This window comes from Athene cunicularia (genome assembly GCF_003259725.1).
Source record: "Athene cunicularia isolate RWA chromosome 4 unlocalized genomic scaffold, athCun1 chr4_part1, whole genome shotgun sequence".
Classification (NCBI taxonomy): Eukaryota; Metazoa; Chordata; class Aves; order Strigiformes; family Strigidae; genus Athene; species Athene cunicularia.
The window spans coordinates 15820204-15837142 of record NW_020799098.1 but is presented as its reverse complement, the minus strand read 5'-3'; the positions used below and the strand labels follow the sequence as shown (position 1 = coordinate 15837142).

At 37.0% G+C, this 16939-nt stretch overlaps 1 protein-coding gene across 1 annotated transcript in view; it reads left to right on the top strand.

The window, feature by feature from the left end:
* Nucleotides 1-16939, top strand: part of FBXL5 (F-box and leucine rich repeat protein 5) — a 34360-nt gene that overhangs the window by 13306 nt on the left and 4115 nt on the right. The window contains exons 3-10 of the mRNA XM_026847228.1: nucleotides 1575-1670; nucleotides 2469-2652; nucleotides 4929-5111; nucleotides 7531-7656; nucleotides 8580-8728; nucleotides 8909-8991; nucleotides 10660-11382; nucleotides 14169-14317. Of these exons, the coding sequence (XP_026703029.1) occupies nucleotides 1575-1670; nucleotides 2469-2652; nucleotides 4929-5111; nucleotides 7531-7656; nucleotides 8580-8728; nucleotides 8909-8991; nucleotides 10660-11382; nucleotides 14169-14317 (1693 nt within the window). The remainder of the gene's footprint in view (nucleotides 1-1574; nucleotides 1671-2468; nucleotides 2653-4928; nucleotides 5112-7530; nucleotides 7657-8579; nucleotides 8729-8908; nucleotides 8992-10659; nucleotides 11383-14168; nucleotides 14318-16939) is intronic.

The following is a 16939-nucleotide window of genomic DNA, read 5'->3' as shown; positions in this document are numbered from 1 at the left end:
TATGTTGTGACAGAAGTCCATCACTGCATAATTGGAGGTGTTTTGGAAGAGGAAACATGGAAGTTTCACATACAAAGACTGCTTTCTGCTAACTGGTCAAAACTGTTCCTGAGTATAGAAAGAATGGTTTTTATTTTTTTGTTAGGAAACCAAGTATCTTTTTTTTTTTTTTTTTTTTTTTTTTTTTTTTTTTTTTTTTTTGTGGCACATAGCACTGTATTATTGTCACAAATGGAGATGATTACAGGACTTAACGGCATTGTTTTATTCCATTAGTCCTTCCAGTAATAGGTTGCTCAGTAATGCTGTTAATGTTTCAGTCCTCAAGAAACTCTAAATGTTATTTCTCCATCTGGCTTTTTCACAACTTAAAGTTGTTAAATTCTTCTCCATTAGAATCCTACTTGAATTCTCTGCCTTTCCTCTGGAGTACCCAACTCAACTCCTCCTTCCTGCACTCTTAAGAACTATAGTCTCCAGTAATAATTTGACATCCCATATTACCTATTTAGTTCATAATTTCTGTAAGAAAAATAATAGATAAGCAGTTTATTGATTACATCTTATTGTCCAAGGTTGGTTTTGACCTGGGAATCCTGAAAATAATTATTTTCCCAGTGCATATCAAACCTTAAAATTTGTGTTGTTTCCATTAATGAATTTGAAAATGAAGGAATGTGAAAGAGAGGTAATATTTAACACTTGGATTTGTGTTATACCTTTTCTGATAGGATTCTAGTGTTATTCTGTTACTTGATTTCTTAAGTGTGGAAAACCAGACTTTGCTAGCTCTCTTAAGATACGTTAAGTGTTTAAACTAGCCAGACTCTCAAAAAAAGTTAATTTAGACTGATGGCTTAAGCTTTTTTCTGTAATAGGGTTTCTTGATGTTGTAGAATTTTGAAAACTTACAACATTTACTGTAAGAGCTATGAGGAACTTCAATATGTTGCAATTACTACTCAGACTTCAGCTTATTAGTGTCACAGAGAACAAGCTGACATTGATAGATGAGGTTGGTCTAACTTTAACATTTAAAAGTCAGTTACATCTTTATTTTAGAGTTCTTTCCATTTCCAAAGTAAATATCTATAGAGCATGGCTGACTAGAAATCCTGATTATAATTTGGAAGGTGGAATTATAGAATAACTAGTGACAAATGTACATTGTTAAAAAAATTAAGTGGAACGGCTGTATCCTAGAATAATTCTTATGCAAAACATGCAAACACTTACATTAGTGTGTTGCTACTTTGACCTTTGGGTGGGACTTCAGATTGGCAGACTTCAGTCTTTGCTCCAAAGTAAAAACATGATTAGACAAGTTAATTCATATCTGTTAATATCAGGCAAGAAGGGAATACTTTGTTCTGCCTAGTAACGGGCCAGTACAGACTGTCAACTTGTCATGAAACTTTGTAAGTGAACACATTCTTACCATGAAATAGAGGAAACATGCTGCATGCATGGAGAAGACAAATTGGGCTTTACTGTGAAACACTGATTTATTTAAATTCAATCCTTGAATGAATGGACAAGATTAGGTAATAGTTAAATCTTTGATTTCTTCTCAGAATGAATATGAACAGCTAAACTATGCGAAACAGCTGAAGGAGAGATTGGAAGCCTTTACCAGGGATTTCCTTCCTCATATGAAAGAGGAAGAGGAGGTAGGTAAAAATTTTCCGTAAATATTATACAGATCTTCCTTGGGGTTTGGAATGACTGAATAGAGACAGAGGGCTTAAAGGTTCAAATTTTTTTACAATTCTCTGGTTTTATCACTATACCAATTTGCATTCAGGACTGTGGTGTCATTGTTCTGTTCTCTGACTGCAAAGTCACACATTCTGAAACAGTGAATATATTGAAAATTTGATTAAATTCTGGCCCTTTAAAAAAAAAATCATATCAAAAGTCCACTGGTGCTGGAGTTTCTTTGCAGCAGGTAGTTATTTAAGGGGATGTCTAGCAAGGAAAAAGAGAAGTCCTGTAAACCAGTGCTTCATGACTCAAACTGACACTCCCAAACAGCCTCTGACCTATATATGAAATGTAGACTAGTACTGCCAGTCTGATGATTTATGGGTATCTGAAAACTGGGAAGCATCTTCTGGAGAGAGTAAATCTTCCAAAGTCTGTTCGAGAGGAATACTTTCTCATGTTTTCTTCTTTGCCACTTTGCCTTCTGTGTGAGTGCCTTGGTAAGTTACATAGTTTAAGCAACTTTAATCACTTCCCTTTTCTTTTGGGGAAAACAGCTAAACAGCTTGTCTGAGATCATGCAGTGATCCATTGGCGAGCAGAGCGCTGGAACTGAAAACTTCCATGGTCCTGTCCTTAGATTCACTTTATGTATGACATACTTTACTTGGAGATAATTTGAAACAGGCAATTCTGTGTTGGTATGTCTGTGTAGCATTGGCTATCTGTCTGCACTAGACTTTTTTTTTTCCTTTTTCCTTTAGGTTTTTCAGCCAATGTTGATGGAATACTTTACTTATGAAGAATTGAAAGATATTAAGAAGAAAGTAATTGCACAGCACTGCTCACAGAAGGAGGCCGCAGAATTCAGGGGTCTTACTAAGTGGAATCAAGCAGAAGAGCTTCAGAAAGTCTTCAAGTATTCTGTGGATGAAAAGGCAGATCAAGGTGAAACATCTAATTAAAGTGATTTTCAAACTGCAGTTTTAATCTAAAAAGCCTTACCAGTGACATACCTGAAGTTACATATGAGCAGATAAAATAGTTTTTATAAAATGGGAATTTTTTCAAATTAGTTGTGAAACTTCAGGAACTTTACTGTTTGATATAGGTGGCTTGGCAGGTTGTAAAGTAGATAGTACTTAACTGTTTGCTTGTTCTAAACCTTCTTTCTCTCCCTTCCCTCCTATGGTAATATTTGATATAATAGAAATGATAATGAATTTCTAATTTCATACTTCCATTGAAATTATATCTTCTATTTGCAGACCCTGCATTTAATTCTTGGTTTTCAGGACTGCTTTGTAAGCTTCTCTGTTAATAGTTTAATAACACAGAATAGTTAGCCAACTGACAGTATTTCAGATTGAAAAGCAACTCACCTTCACCAGCTCCACTGCCTAACTTCCCTGGCCCTCTCAGGAATCAGAAAGGAAGAAACTGTGTGTGGAGTAATGCGGGGGAATGAATCTGTGCAGCATGCGAGTATGTCAGATGAAACATGCATTCTGAAAGTGGATATTTGTGTTAATCTGTGACTACCTTTCCTGATGAAACTTAGAATAAATGAATAACTATTAAAGTGCACTTTAGGCTTATTTTATGATTGCTGAAGCAGCCCAAGTTGCCCATGTTTACAGTTTCCACTCTTAACTAACAAAGAGGATTTGATGCTCCAAAGAAAGGGAATTCACATGCCAGAAGTGTAATACTGGGGTGTGAAACTGCTAAGTAGAACAAGCCCTCATGAACTGACTTTGTGTGTTGATAAGATGTGGTGCTCTCATTAGATAAACAACTCTGTAATCATTTTTTTGGAACTTGACTTCTCTGAACTACTGAACTGGTCATTTTCTGCCCTCCAGGTGAAGCCTTCAGAAAAGATCATGGTCCATGGTGTGAAATACTATTGAGTCTGAACAGATGAATGTGACAGAAGTAGCATTATGGCATTACTTGCTGTTAAGTCTAGCTGGAATAGCAGTTTTGGGACAGTAGTAATTCTGCAGCGGTTGTGTTCTGGACTTTAGGGAGAGGAAAATATCCTCCATCCATTTTTTAAAAATGGAAGAAAATAACACAGCTTGCACTCCTCAATTTTAGCTGCATTTTAGTGTGAAATTCTCTGTAGTTTACCTGCAGTGACTTGCCAGGTATATGAATAAATATATTGATTCATCAAGTGAAATTGTATTTAATTTTTTTTTTTTAAAGTAGCAATAGATTATCACAGGGTAAAGTTATGCTCACTTTTGAAACTTCTTTGTAAAAAGAAACCTGATTGCTCATCTTGCTGTAAAGTCTTACGTACTTTGTATGCTAAATGTAAAAAATTTATATTTAATTTTGGAAATAATACTAATTTGGGAAACCTGCTATTTCTAAGGACTCCTGGAAAGTATTTTAGAAATATTTTTTTCTCAAGTATATTGTCCTTAAAGCATCAAAAATTCTCTTTAAAACAGTAAAAAACCCCACTAACCAAAGCACTAAATTTGTTATTTTATGTAGTTTGCAGCTCTCTTGGTACTATGGCGATACAGGAGAGCTATTAGAGATGGTTCCTACTGCTGTCTGTTGAAGTATTAATTACAGTGGACAAATTTTAGTCTCTAATATTTACGGTTACTTTACAACCTGAATGGCTTGTTACCACTCAGAAGTAAAAATTAATTCTGTGCTGCAGTTAAAGCTCCAAATAAAATATGAGACAGCTGCAAAGAGTTAAGCATGGGCTTCTTGCTGTGTCCCAGTCAAGAGGTTGAGCGCTGTCAGTGAGAGTGGTCCCAGCTGGTAGATTTGGTGTGCTAGTACTGTTTCCTGGGAACGTGGCATAGCAGGTATATATATCATCTATGACAGAAGACATTTTTTTAAAAGCATTTAATTTATAGCAGATACTGCTTTCATCTTGATGTGGTTGAATAGCAGCAGTTTACATTTGTCCAGGGCCTTTATGGACCCTAGGGGTTCAGTATTGGAAAAAGCCAGTTGATAAAATGGCCAGCAAAAAACTGAGCCAATTTTTTTGTTTTGTTTTTTGTTTTGTTACAGTGAATCATTTTTAAAGCCAAAGAGATACCTATTTTTTCAACTCTTGCCAGACAATTTAAAAAAATTTTTTAGATACTTCTTTCATTGCCCTAGTTAAAACGTGAGTTCCACTAATATTATTTAAAGTTATGAGTCTCTGCTTCACTTAACACACCCTTTCTATATTTCAGAAGCTGAAGTAACAGGGCACACCACAAATATTACTAATCTTCCTCCTGAAGTAATGCTGACCATTTTCAGTTACCTTAATCCCCAAGAGTTATGTCAGTGTAGTCAAGTAAGCACAGAATGGTCACAGCTGGCTAAAACTGGATCTCTCTGGAAACATCTTTACCCTGTTCGCTGGGCCAGAGGTAAGTTAAATTTAGTTATTCCTTTGAAAGTCTGTCAATTATCAGAATTTCTGAGTCTATAAAAGAGGCTGTCATGTACCATGAACCTGAGAGCTGAGCATGCTGGAAGCTTCTAGCAAGGATAGTGGCCTGAAACTTGGTTAGATGTTAAAAATCCCCCCAACATACTACCATCTTGTAGAATTAAGAAACTAAAAATTGTCTTGGTTGTAACTCATGAGTAGCTCTTGTATGCAAACTGTTGATGAGTTTTACTGAGGTTTGTTTGCTTGTATGAACGCTAACAAGTATATTCACTTATACATGTTAATTATGATTTAAGAATCTAAGGGGTTTTGAATTATAAATGCTGCTGTTGCACCTGTATCAGTAAAATTTTTATTTTACTACGTTACTAGGTAGAAAGTAAATACGTAACTGCAGAATGGAAGTTTGAAACAAATAGAATTCTAAGATTTCCTCACAATCTCGTCTTTATATTCAAACTTTGAAGAAACCTGTATGAATGTTAGTTTTAATATTGATTCTTTAGATACATATTACTTCAGTAACATGTACTGTGGTAAGGACTAAGTGGTTTTTATAACTTCCGTTCTTCAAACTCTCATGTTAATTAGAATTTCCTATTGAGAAGTGTAACCTTTGCAAAAGTACTGGTTCAAATAGACAAAATAGTCTGTATTCCAATGAGGCCACTTACAAGTCATCAGAGTATATTTGTAGTTTTAAATACTTCTACTTGTATTTTTTCATATTTATGTGAGTATTGAATGATCACTGGAGTATGACATTACAGGCTTCAGAATTGTTGCCATGTCAGTGTAGTTGAATAAAAAGACAATCCATGCTTTTTAATAAGCTATATTGTATGTGCTTTTAAGACTTAAGAGAGAAAGCTAACAATATATAACTTACATTCTGAGATACATAAAACTGAAAACTGCTTTCTGGCCAGACCTTTATGGCTTCTAAAATCTGTACAAGGCAGAGAGGAGTTATGTGACTTTTAGGTCTGAATTAATTTTTTTGGTTGGATGAATATTACAGAAAATAATAGTTTGATCCCTGAGCTGCAAAAGACTGAATGGAGAGGAGGGATTTCAGAGTTGAAATTGTTAAATTTTCATCTAAAACCTAGATGTCTCAATAATTCAGTGCTACGCAAAAAAGATAATTGGCAACTGCTTAAAATGTCTTATTCCTAAACCTGGTTTTGTCACAAAAGGAAGCTAGTGTCATGATGTACTGTCTATACTGCTATAGTTGTCTGTGCAGGAAGTGCTCTAGCCTCAGTGGAAGCTTCTTAAATGGGTTTTACTGCCAGAGGGTAAAAAAAGAATATAAAACTACAGGCTTAGTTAAAAACTTAACTTTTTTTCACTCCTAATATAGAGAGGGCTTCTGGCACTTTTTATGCATTATAAAGATGGGTTAGACAATATGAGAAATGTTACCGAAACATTTTGCTTCACAGCTGGTTGACAGTCAGTTAGGGTTTCATTGTCACTGTGTTGCTCCTATAAGAAACCTTATTCCTTTAGATACCATTCAACACTAGTTCCTGTTGCTTTGGGGGTAGTAGGATCCCTCCGCAGTGAGAGGGTAGAATAAGGTGTTTGTTTTAAGCACTGAGGGAGGCAGCAAACCTGCGTATACAGAGCCCAGCACTACCAATATACCCAAACTAGAAGTAAATGAATGCCTGTGCAGTAACCCTTGGGGAGAGCAGGTGCCCTACCAACTCAAACAGTAGAGTTGTTGCTGATACTCATGTTCATCCAGATGTTCTAAAAAATTATTATCTATTTATTTGAGTCATATGCATGTTATAATTTGAGTATTGTCTAGCTGTTTTTAGTAGGCTACTTCTGGAACTTGGATTTCTTGATCCGGGAGTTGTCATGTGCAGTGACTAAAAACAGGCTAATAAAATGCATCCCAGTTGACTGTATATTTGTGAGATTCCAGAGTAAAATGGAAATGTCTTAAACCAAGTATTATACTGAAAGTTGATGGTTAATTTATCTACTTAAAGAACTACTGAGATTACTGAAAGAACTTCAGCACCTACACAATCCAAATATTCCATAATAGTTTCTGGGTTTTTTGCACTCATATTGGTCCCTACTAAGAAAATAAGGACAACAGGCATGTCTCAGAATAGCATAATAGGCTGTGAGTTCTGTAACAGTGCTGAAACTGTTCCAGGAATCTTGTGAAGCTTTAAAATACAGATCAAACAAGAGTTATGTCAAGGTTCAGTCAGACCTTAGTTGAGATGAATGCAGAACTCATATATAACTTCGGATTAGGTCACAGTATACTGAGAACACTGCTATTTTCTGCAGTGATGAGAAGTTTGTCTTAACTTTTTTTTCCCTTTCCTTCTTTTTTGGGTGTGTGTGTGTGGGGTGAATAGGTGATTGGTATAGTGGTCCTGCAACAGATCTTGAGATGGAACCTGATGAGGAATGGGTGAAAAATAGAAAAGATGAAAGTCGTGCTTTCCAGGAATGGGATGAAGATGCTGACATAGATGAATCTGGTATGTAAATTCTGATTTTGGTGATTTTTATTTTTTTTTTCTTCTCTCCCCTGAAGATGACACAACTATAAGAAATAAATGTATAAAATGGAATCTTTTCTGTAAAATTGGTTTAAAATCCAGTTTTTATCATAGTTGATATGAGTACATTAAATAATGACAAATGCAATAATATTTATTTTCTGTCCAGATTAAATCGTTACTAAGCCAAGTAGACTTAGACAGTAAAAAAGAACTTGGGATGTTTTGTCTAGCAACCACTTAAGTTTCCTGAAAGGAGTGCTCTTTTTCCTTGTCTTCATGTCATTCTGACTCCCAGCTGGGCAGGAAAAAAAAAATGGAAATGGAGGATGAGGAGGGGGAGAAGCAGGCAGCTGGTTTTAATGAGCTGCATTAATTCTTCTAGGAGAGATGAACAGACATGAGTGCAGGTAGAAGAGTTACAGGGATGTGTCTGGAGTTAGGAAGGAGGTAAAAGCTAGACTTCATCTCTTCATGAAGTTTGGATGAATTGTCTTCCATACTAATGCTTTCTAGGTTAATTTAAAATTTGTCTTAAGCTGTTATATCACAGGATATGAAACATCCTTTGAGATAGTGTTTCAATGTATAAAGCAAGTTTGTGGAAACAGATGCCTGAGCCCTAGCAGCCCATAATCTGTAGTAAATATTTTGCGAAGTCCTTTAGTGACAATTTTCTGTTAAGACTCTTACTGTTTTTACTTGCTATTGGAGTTAAACTCTTCAGGACTGTCAGAAAGACAAGCAGGTATTTTTTAATGACGAGGCTTAAGTAGGTACTTCCTGAAACTTATGCCTTTGTAAGCTTTCTTTAGTTTCCTGATTACTTGTTTGGGGTTCATATTGTCATCTTACATCAAATGGCTCAAAGAATATTTTAAGTCTTTGGTTTTATTTTGCAGAAGAAGCAGCTGAAGATTCACTTGCCATTACTATAGCACAAATGGAAAAACGTTTACTTCATGGCTTAATTCATAATGTCCTCCCACATGTAGGCTCCTCAGTGAAGACATTAGTATTGGCCTACAGTTCTGCAGTGTCCAGCAAAATGGTATGTAATTTGAAACTGGCATTTAATAATTGTAGCTACGCAGCCTCTAATTAATAACTGATGTGCTTGAGTTTAAAACACTTGGGTAGTGAAAATGAGTTGCAATTCAAGAAAATGTTAATTCATATGTTGTCTGGCTTGTGTCTTTACTAATTCTTTTCCTTCTCTTTCCTTCTCCAGGTTAGACAGATCTTGGAGCTTTGCCCCAACTTGGAATATTTGGATCTCACTCAAACTGATATTTCAGACTCTGCATTTGAAAGGTTAGATAATTGTTTGTTTCCTTTAAAAAACATCCATTTTTTTGAGGGGGGAAGATGTTTAAACATGTCTTAGTTTGTTGCCAATGAAGAGAGAAATAGAGAAATCACGTTCAGGATTTGCACATAACTGAGAACTAAACCAGAGTTAACAAATTGCTGAGGCATGTAACTTTGTTAATGTCCATTTAAAATGCTCTGTCTTCACTACTGGATATATATTACCTATCAATCAGTAGCTCTTAACAATAATTGTGTTAACAACTTGAAATTGTCCATAGATTTTGTTGAGTCACGGTAGTTCTCTTGTCCAGTATAGTTGATAGGGTCTGGAATACTGCTGTTTTAAAACGCTGATCAAATGGTAGGCAAAGCTCTAAGGTTTAGGTGTAGTAACTGTGGATTCCTGACATTTACTGAAGCCTGCAGAAATTTCATTGATGTCAGTAGGATGGTGCATGAATGCAGAGCCTGCACCAAAAGATTTTATTGTGATACTGAAAGTCAAGTGACTATTTCAGGGTTCAGTACTTCTATCATATAGTGCTTTCCAGTTTTGAGTGTTAACAACACAGAACCAGCATGGATGCTGGTAACAACACTCCGCTACTTGTGCAAGAAGTTTTAGTTGAAATAAAGCTTTTATGAAATTTATGTGGCTCAGAAATGAATTTTTGTGAGCTTTTGTCAATCTCTAGTGAAGCTAACATTATTTGCTTGCTCCCCATCTGTCTATATTTCCAGCACCCCAATTTGTAGCTCAGAAAATTAGTTTGGCTTGCTGTAAATATCAGTAATCTCTTACAGAAAGTAAATGATAGTTACTTTTCCTATCCATAGTTAACATTTCCTTAAATCAGCTATATACTTTTATAGCTAATAATACAGCTATATTACTGTAGATCAGTTTTATATTTCAGTTGAAAAAGATAAGGCTGAATGTTATGTTAATATGAAAAAGTCTAATTTCATTACCATCTCTAATCACTTTTATGGAATAATTAATACTGTATGCAGAATGTATTTCAGGAATCCAGCTATTCTCTGAAAGAAATGGGAAATGACAGGAGGATATATGATCTAGGTACACTGATATTTCAATATGTGTAAACAGACAAGCTTGAGAAACTCAAATACTAGAAATTGCAACTATTAAAATAATTTGAACTGAGTATTACATCTCAGGTGTATTTGGGGGGTGGGTGGGCAAGATTTGCTAGTTCAGTAGGTTTTTTTCAGCCTTCTGAGAAGCTAACTGATGTCTGGTAACTTAGATGGCTCTTGTCAACTGCATTATACACAGCAGAAGCTGCTTATTGAAACTGTCACGTATATGGTGTTTGCAGTCTGATCTACTGTTTAAAAATTTTTTCAATGTGTGGCAAATTTGGACTCTGTTTAAGTTTTGGTTTATGAAAGAAATACAGGTTGTTAACTGATTCATGATTTATTTCGTGCTTCTTTAGACATAACTTTTCTGGGCATATATGCAGCACTTGGAGTATCAAGTCTAACCTGTCTGGGGTCTTTAAATATTCTGTGAATTAATATAATTATCTTGTGAAATGTTCTCTTGTATATTTAGCCTTAATACCTGTTTCTGAACAAAAAAATGACAAAAAGACCCCCAAGCCCAACCAACCAAATAATATCTTTTTGTACTGATTTCAGTTGGTCTTCGATTGGTTATTGTCAAAATCTACGTCACCTTGATCTGTCTGGATGTGAAAAAATCACAGATGTGGCTATAGAGAGGATTTCTAGAGCACTAGGTATCATATCAACTCACCATACCAGAGGTGTTCTGAAAAGCTGCAGAAACAGGAATGCTAAGACTTTGTGGAAAAACAGAGAGATTACTCTGCAGTCCAGCAGGAAGTATAATTGTTTGCGTGCAATCAGCAATGAAAACCTCATTGAGGGAGGAGATAGTGAACAGCATTGGACTAAACCTGATGGCTCGGAAGACTTCAATTCTGCTTATGTGTGGATGCTAGATGCTGATGATTTAGCTGACATTGAAGATGCTGCGGAGTGGAGACACAGAAACGTTGAAGGATTTTGTCTCATGGAACCAACATCCCATATTAATTGTTCTGCTTCATGCTACAATAGAGACATTTATGGATTAAGGACTAGAGGGTGGCAGCAGCACTGTGCTTCTACTGACTTGATTTACTGCGGTCACTCATTTTGTTGTGCTGGGACAGCACTAAGAACTATTCGAGCACTTCCAGAGTCCTCTGCACTGTGTAAAAAACCAAGAAGGACTAAGCAGTCAGATAAAAAAGATTCTGCAGACTCTGGGAGTGAAAAAACAGATGAAGAGACTGCCCGAGTTCTTCAGTTTCTCAGTCTGTCTGGATGTTACCAGATCACAGATCGTGCTCTCAGGTGAGGAGACATTTTTGAAGTGTTCTGGTGCAGTACATTTTTTCTGATTTTTTTATTTGTTGGGTCAGTCTGGGGTGAATTTCCCTAGTTTCCGTGGAAACATTTTTATTGAAGAAACTTTGGTAAGTCTTTTCGTCTTAAAATATTTATAGTACCAGACTTGAAAACTTTCTCTAGCTTTTCCTTTGTGGATTTAAAAAAAACCCCAGACCTTTCAGATGTATCCCCTGAAGTCAAGTATTTTTGTGAATGTGTTGTTCTAGGCAGTGTTTATGCTTTTAGATTTGATCTTTAGTGATTTCGTGTTAGGAAACTGTGTTGATTCACTGATTCTTTCATTATGCCTGTCAGTAGGCTTGTTACTCCCAGTTTTATCCCATCTTATTCAGCCTGTCTGGATAATTTATGGACAGGCTGAATAAATGGGCCAAGGCCAACTGTATGAGGTTCAACATTGCTAAGTACCAGGTCCTGCACTTGGATCACAACAACCCCATGCAACACTATAGGCTTGGGGAAGAGTGGCTGGAAAGCTGCCTGGCAGAACAGGACTTGGTGTCTTGGTCAACAGCCAGCTGGACATGAGCCAGCAGTGTGCTCAGGTGGCCAAGGAGCCCAGTAGCATCCTGGGTTGATCAGAAATAGTGTGGCCAGCAAGACTAGGGATGGGATCATCCCCCTGTACTTGGCACTGGTGAGGCTGCACCTCAAATTCTGTATTCAGTTTGGGCCCTTCATGACACTAAAGACATTGAGGTGCTGGAGTGTATCCAGAGAAGAGCAACAAAACTGGTGAAAGGTCTAAAGCCACAAGTCTTAACAAGGAGCGGCTGAGGGAACTGGAGCTTTTTTAGTCTGGAGAAGAGGAGGCTGAGGGGAGACCTCATTGCCCTCTACAGCTGCCTGAAAGGAGGTTGTAGTGAGGTGGGTGTTGGTCTCATCTCCCAATTAACAAGTGATAGGGTGAGATGAAATGCCCATAAATTGTGCCAGGGGAGGTTTAGATTAGATATTAGGAAAAAATTTTTCCTCAGAAGGGTTATCAAGCATTAGAACAGGCTGCCCAGGGAAGTGGTTGAGTCACCATCCTTGGAGGTGTTCAGAAGTCATGTAGATGTGGCACTTAATGACAGGGTTTAGTGGTGGACTTAACAGTGTTAGGTTCATGGTTGGACTTGAGGATCTTAAGGCTCTTTTCCAACCTAAACGATTCTGTGATAATTTTGTATGTGTAGAACATTGTGTTAAATAAGACTTCATGTAACAGTTAAAGGAGAAGAAAAAATAGTTGACTTGAACATTGAGATGGCTACAAGAGTTACAAAATTTCCCATGTGTCATATTTGCCACTGATTTTGCATTGTGTCGGAAAAATATAGTTATTGCTTCATAATGAAAATGGGATAAGGCTGAAGTACTTGCAGACACCTCCTCAGGTGTGCTGTGGCACTTAAGGCTGTTGGAGTGGGAGGACCTCATGTCTGCCAGTGCTGTATGTATGCTGTAGTCATCTGAAAAAGTGTGAGGCACTGCTGGCATTGAATTGTCTCTTCATCCCCATTTGATCTTCAGAAGTACCAGCTATTCAGATGTCCCCTATAGTGGTAGTTCTGACACTCTTTCACTCACTAGTGTTAGCCTTGCTCAGACTGAGCTTCAGATAGCTGTGCTTTGTGATTGAGCTTGTTGCTGTTCAAATGTTGGAGTGGACTGGTACTGCTAAGTTTCATTAGGTGCTGATTAGGTGTGTAGTTTACATGTTACTGGTCTGTTTTTTTTTAATGACTTGGTAATCTAGGACCAAAGAAAGACTTGGCCAGTGAGTCATGGGAAGGGTTTAGTTGTGGTGTTGGTTTCCCATTGGTGCTTTTTGGATAAAAGACAGTATTTAAGAGCTGAGAGTGTGCTTCAAGAAGTGCTTCTTGCACTCACCAGAAATAGTTTGAGTCCTTGAGGAAAGAGAATAAAACCTCCTAATAAGAAACACTTGCCAGTTTATTTCATAGAAGAGTTGTTAACTGATGGCTGGTTTTGTGGTCAATAGTTCTTCCTGCTGACAGGAGAAAGTTGTATAGTGGTGCTCTGAAGGCATTTTCAGTTATATGTTCTGATTTGAATCTGTAGCTTGATGATTCAAGTCTGGTGTTTTTTTCAGATGGGTGAGCTTATCTGTGATTGAACGTGGGCTGGCTGCCCTGTGAGCTCTCAGGGAAGCAAGCACACTAACACGGAGTGACTGCTCAGGTGTGGTACATCCATGAGGCTGTTGCATTAGCAGCCAAACTCTTACACTCTTGAATAAAAACATGGTGTGTTGGCAGAGAGAGGCTGTGCTGTCAGTTCTAGGAAGATACAGGTCTGGATTCCAAAATAATTTTAACCAGAAAAAAATAGAAGGCATTCAAACTTGGGAGTGTCATGTTTTGAGGGTGGGTTGAGCAATGTACATCACCTCGAAAGAGTTGCCAAAATCAGTGATGTTTTGGAGAAGAATGTCTTGGTAGTTCTCCGAAATACTTGGTCACCTCTGGAGTCATTCATAACAAAGTGATTTACCATTTAAGTCTGTCAGAAAGAATTCTTAGTTTCTGTAGAAATGGGTTAATTTTTCAGGTCTGTTATGCAGTTTCAGGGGTGATCCTCTTTATAGGGTATGAAACTGCCAGATTTAAAACTACATGGTTTATTAGAGGTATGTTTTATGTTACAAGACACCATTAAGCCTGTGACTAGGTGACACAGTCTAGTGTTCAGGCTCTTAACACCTCTCTTCTGTCTGTTAACAGGGCATTGACTCTGGGAGGAGGACTGCCACATTTAGAACACCTTAACCTCTCGGGTTGTCTCACTGTAACTGGTGCAGGCCTGCAGGATTTAGTTTCTGCATGCCCTTCTCTAAACGATGAACACTTTTACTACTGTGACAACATTAACGGTAATGTCTTTTTATGAAGATTGATGCTTTTCTGGGGACATTGTTTGGTGTAAGGACACTTTAAAACAAAACAAAAAGAACTGTCAAAACCCCACTTTTTTTTTCCCTTGGCTGTGTAGCACTGAGTTTCACAGATTAATTATGAAATGATAATTAAGTCACTTTTTCCTCATTTGTTCTGGGATTTTTTTATACTAGTACAGTTCTGTGTTACCTGTAGTCCATGTATCTCATTTAGTTTAGCATAAGTAATGGAGATAAGAAAGTAAGTCTCCATATAGCTAATACATACTTACCCTCTACATATCTTCCCTGTAAACTATGCAGTTGTATGTTTTCTTTATGGTCATAACTTCAGACAGAGGATTGATTAGATTGGTACCCAAACGGTGATTTTTAGGAAAGGAATGACTTGTGTTTTGCCTTGAAAGCCTCCCATATTGCAGTAGTTTTGGATTAGGATATTTTTGATCCTACCATCATGTGTGTTTATGTAAAATGTAATTTAGTTTTTTTGGTTTTGCTTGAGTCAGTAAGTTAGGGATGGATCTAAGCTGAAGTATCTGGATAAATGCATAAAATATGTCTATGGTGGTGCAAGTGTTTTCAGTGTCCACCACACTGGAATTCAGTCTGTTATGTTCAGCCCAGTCAGCATTCATAGCATTAGAGATGGGAACCATGGTGTGACTTGTATTCTGTGTGTGAATTTAAAACAGGTAAGTGCAACAGAAGGGAAGGGAAAAGGAGGCTAATAATTGAGTTCACAGGCTTATAAGAGCTAATTGTGTGTAAAACAAAATTATATTCCCTGGTAGTTCATGGTGTTCAGCTCAATAATTTGCATCTATATTGAGATGCAGCCACAGCAGGGGTAGAGGATGCCAGAGCTTTGGTACTGCAAGTAAATCTCTACTGACATTTGGGTATTCAATCCATTGAAATTGGTATAAGATGATGCACTTGGATTGGATCCTAGTATTAGAAGTGAAAGTACTAAATCATATTTTGCTTCCATAACTTTTGCACTTCAAGCACTTTTTATGACACTGACTGCTGTTTTTTTCAAGATGCTTGCTTTTTGTTACTTCCTTCCATTCTATCCAGACTACAGCTTTTAAAATTCTTGTAACATTTCAACCTAAAAGTTTTAAGGTTCCTTTTTATAAATCCTTCACTGGCTTTCTTTCCTGCATTATGTTGAATTTAAAGATGTTGTCAGAGACCAGTTAAAAGCCTTTTTCTTTTACATCTGATTCCTTGCTATTTTTCCTCTGTTTTCACTTGTCAGTAATACCAGATTTTATGTTCTAGTTTTAGTACACTAAAGCTAAAGAGGTAGAGCAGCTGTGGTTAGACAGACTCAGTTCACACGCTGCTGTTGCACAGCAGTAATATGATGCAGTTTTTATGAGCAGAGACTGTGAATTTGTGTACACTTCCAAATTTATTTTCAGTTTGTTTACTGTTAGTATGACTTCAATTCTTGGTTTGCATACTAATGTTTAGGATCTCTACCTATGTTTTGCTTAACACTGGAGATTTGGAGTTTAGTGCTCAGCTGCAGCTGAAATCAAATCTGTCAGGATACACCCCTTCGAACTGCTGATTTTGTTCGATGTCTAAAACTTTTGGTTGTAGAGCACACTGAACTCTGAAAAGAGTTCAGTGTTTGAGTTACCTTTTGCCACTTAGACTTTTAGCTGTTTTGTCCAGTTTTGTTCAATCTCCTTACTGTACTATCAGTTTTAAAGCCTGGAGTGCTGTCAGCTTCAGGCTTAGGAAAATGGGGCTCCCTGATTTCTGCAGCAGTAGCTCTTTGCAGCCTTCAGGTGTGATTCTGTTTCTAGAGTTTTTTAATATAGTCCTCAGGTGCTGTAATTAAAGTAGTAGGACATTAATGAAATAAAGTTCTGGTGATTCTTGATGAGTCACTATTTTCTTCTGGCATTTAGAAATTAATTGGTCATAGTTTGATCTGTTTTCCAGATCAAACTTTTTTCCTTTTTTTTTTCTCCCTCCTTTTTTTTTATTATTTTCCTAGACATGTCAGGGATGCATCTTACTGTAGACCACATGAATGTTTCTGCTGCCACAGTTGAGAGCTAGAACAAGTGGTCAGAGAGGTGGTGGCAGACAGTTGTCCTGTCTAGAGTGGTTCTTTCACCATGGTCTTGGTCTGCAGTGTCATGTATTATTAGTGAAATGCCTAACTTCTTTCTAAGAAATTTTGACTAATTTTTGTTTCACTGGTATGTGTAACAAAATGACTAATCAAATAGCTATGCTCCTTTCTTACATTGCAAGACGTGTTTATATGTATTTTATTTTAAAACACTGAGAGCTTTTCACAGTGACTAAACAGACATCTCTTCTGGGTCATCTGAAGCATCTGAGTAATCAGACGTGCATGTAAAGAGCATTACAATAATCTGGTTTAGAGGTAACTAAACAAGTAACGTAGACTGTGGCAGGTTAGATGAGAATCTGATTAGTTTTGTGTTCCCAGGTGAAACAGCCTAAACCACATTTAAGTTAGGCACATCACTACTAGCACTTGTTAAGTCTGAAAGTGATTCCAGCCCCACTATAAGATCTGAAATGACCATCTCAATGGACAAT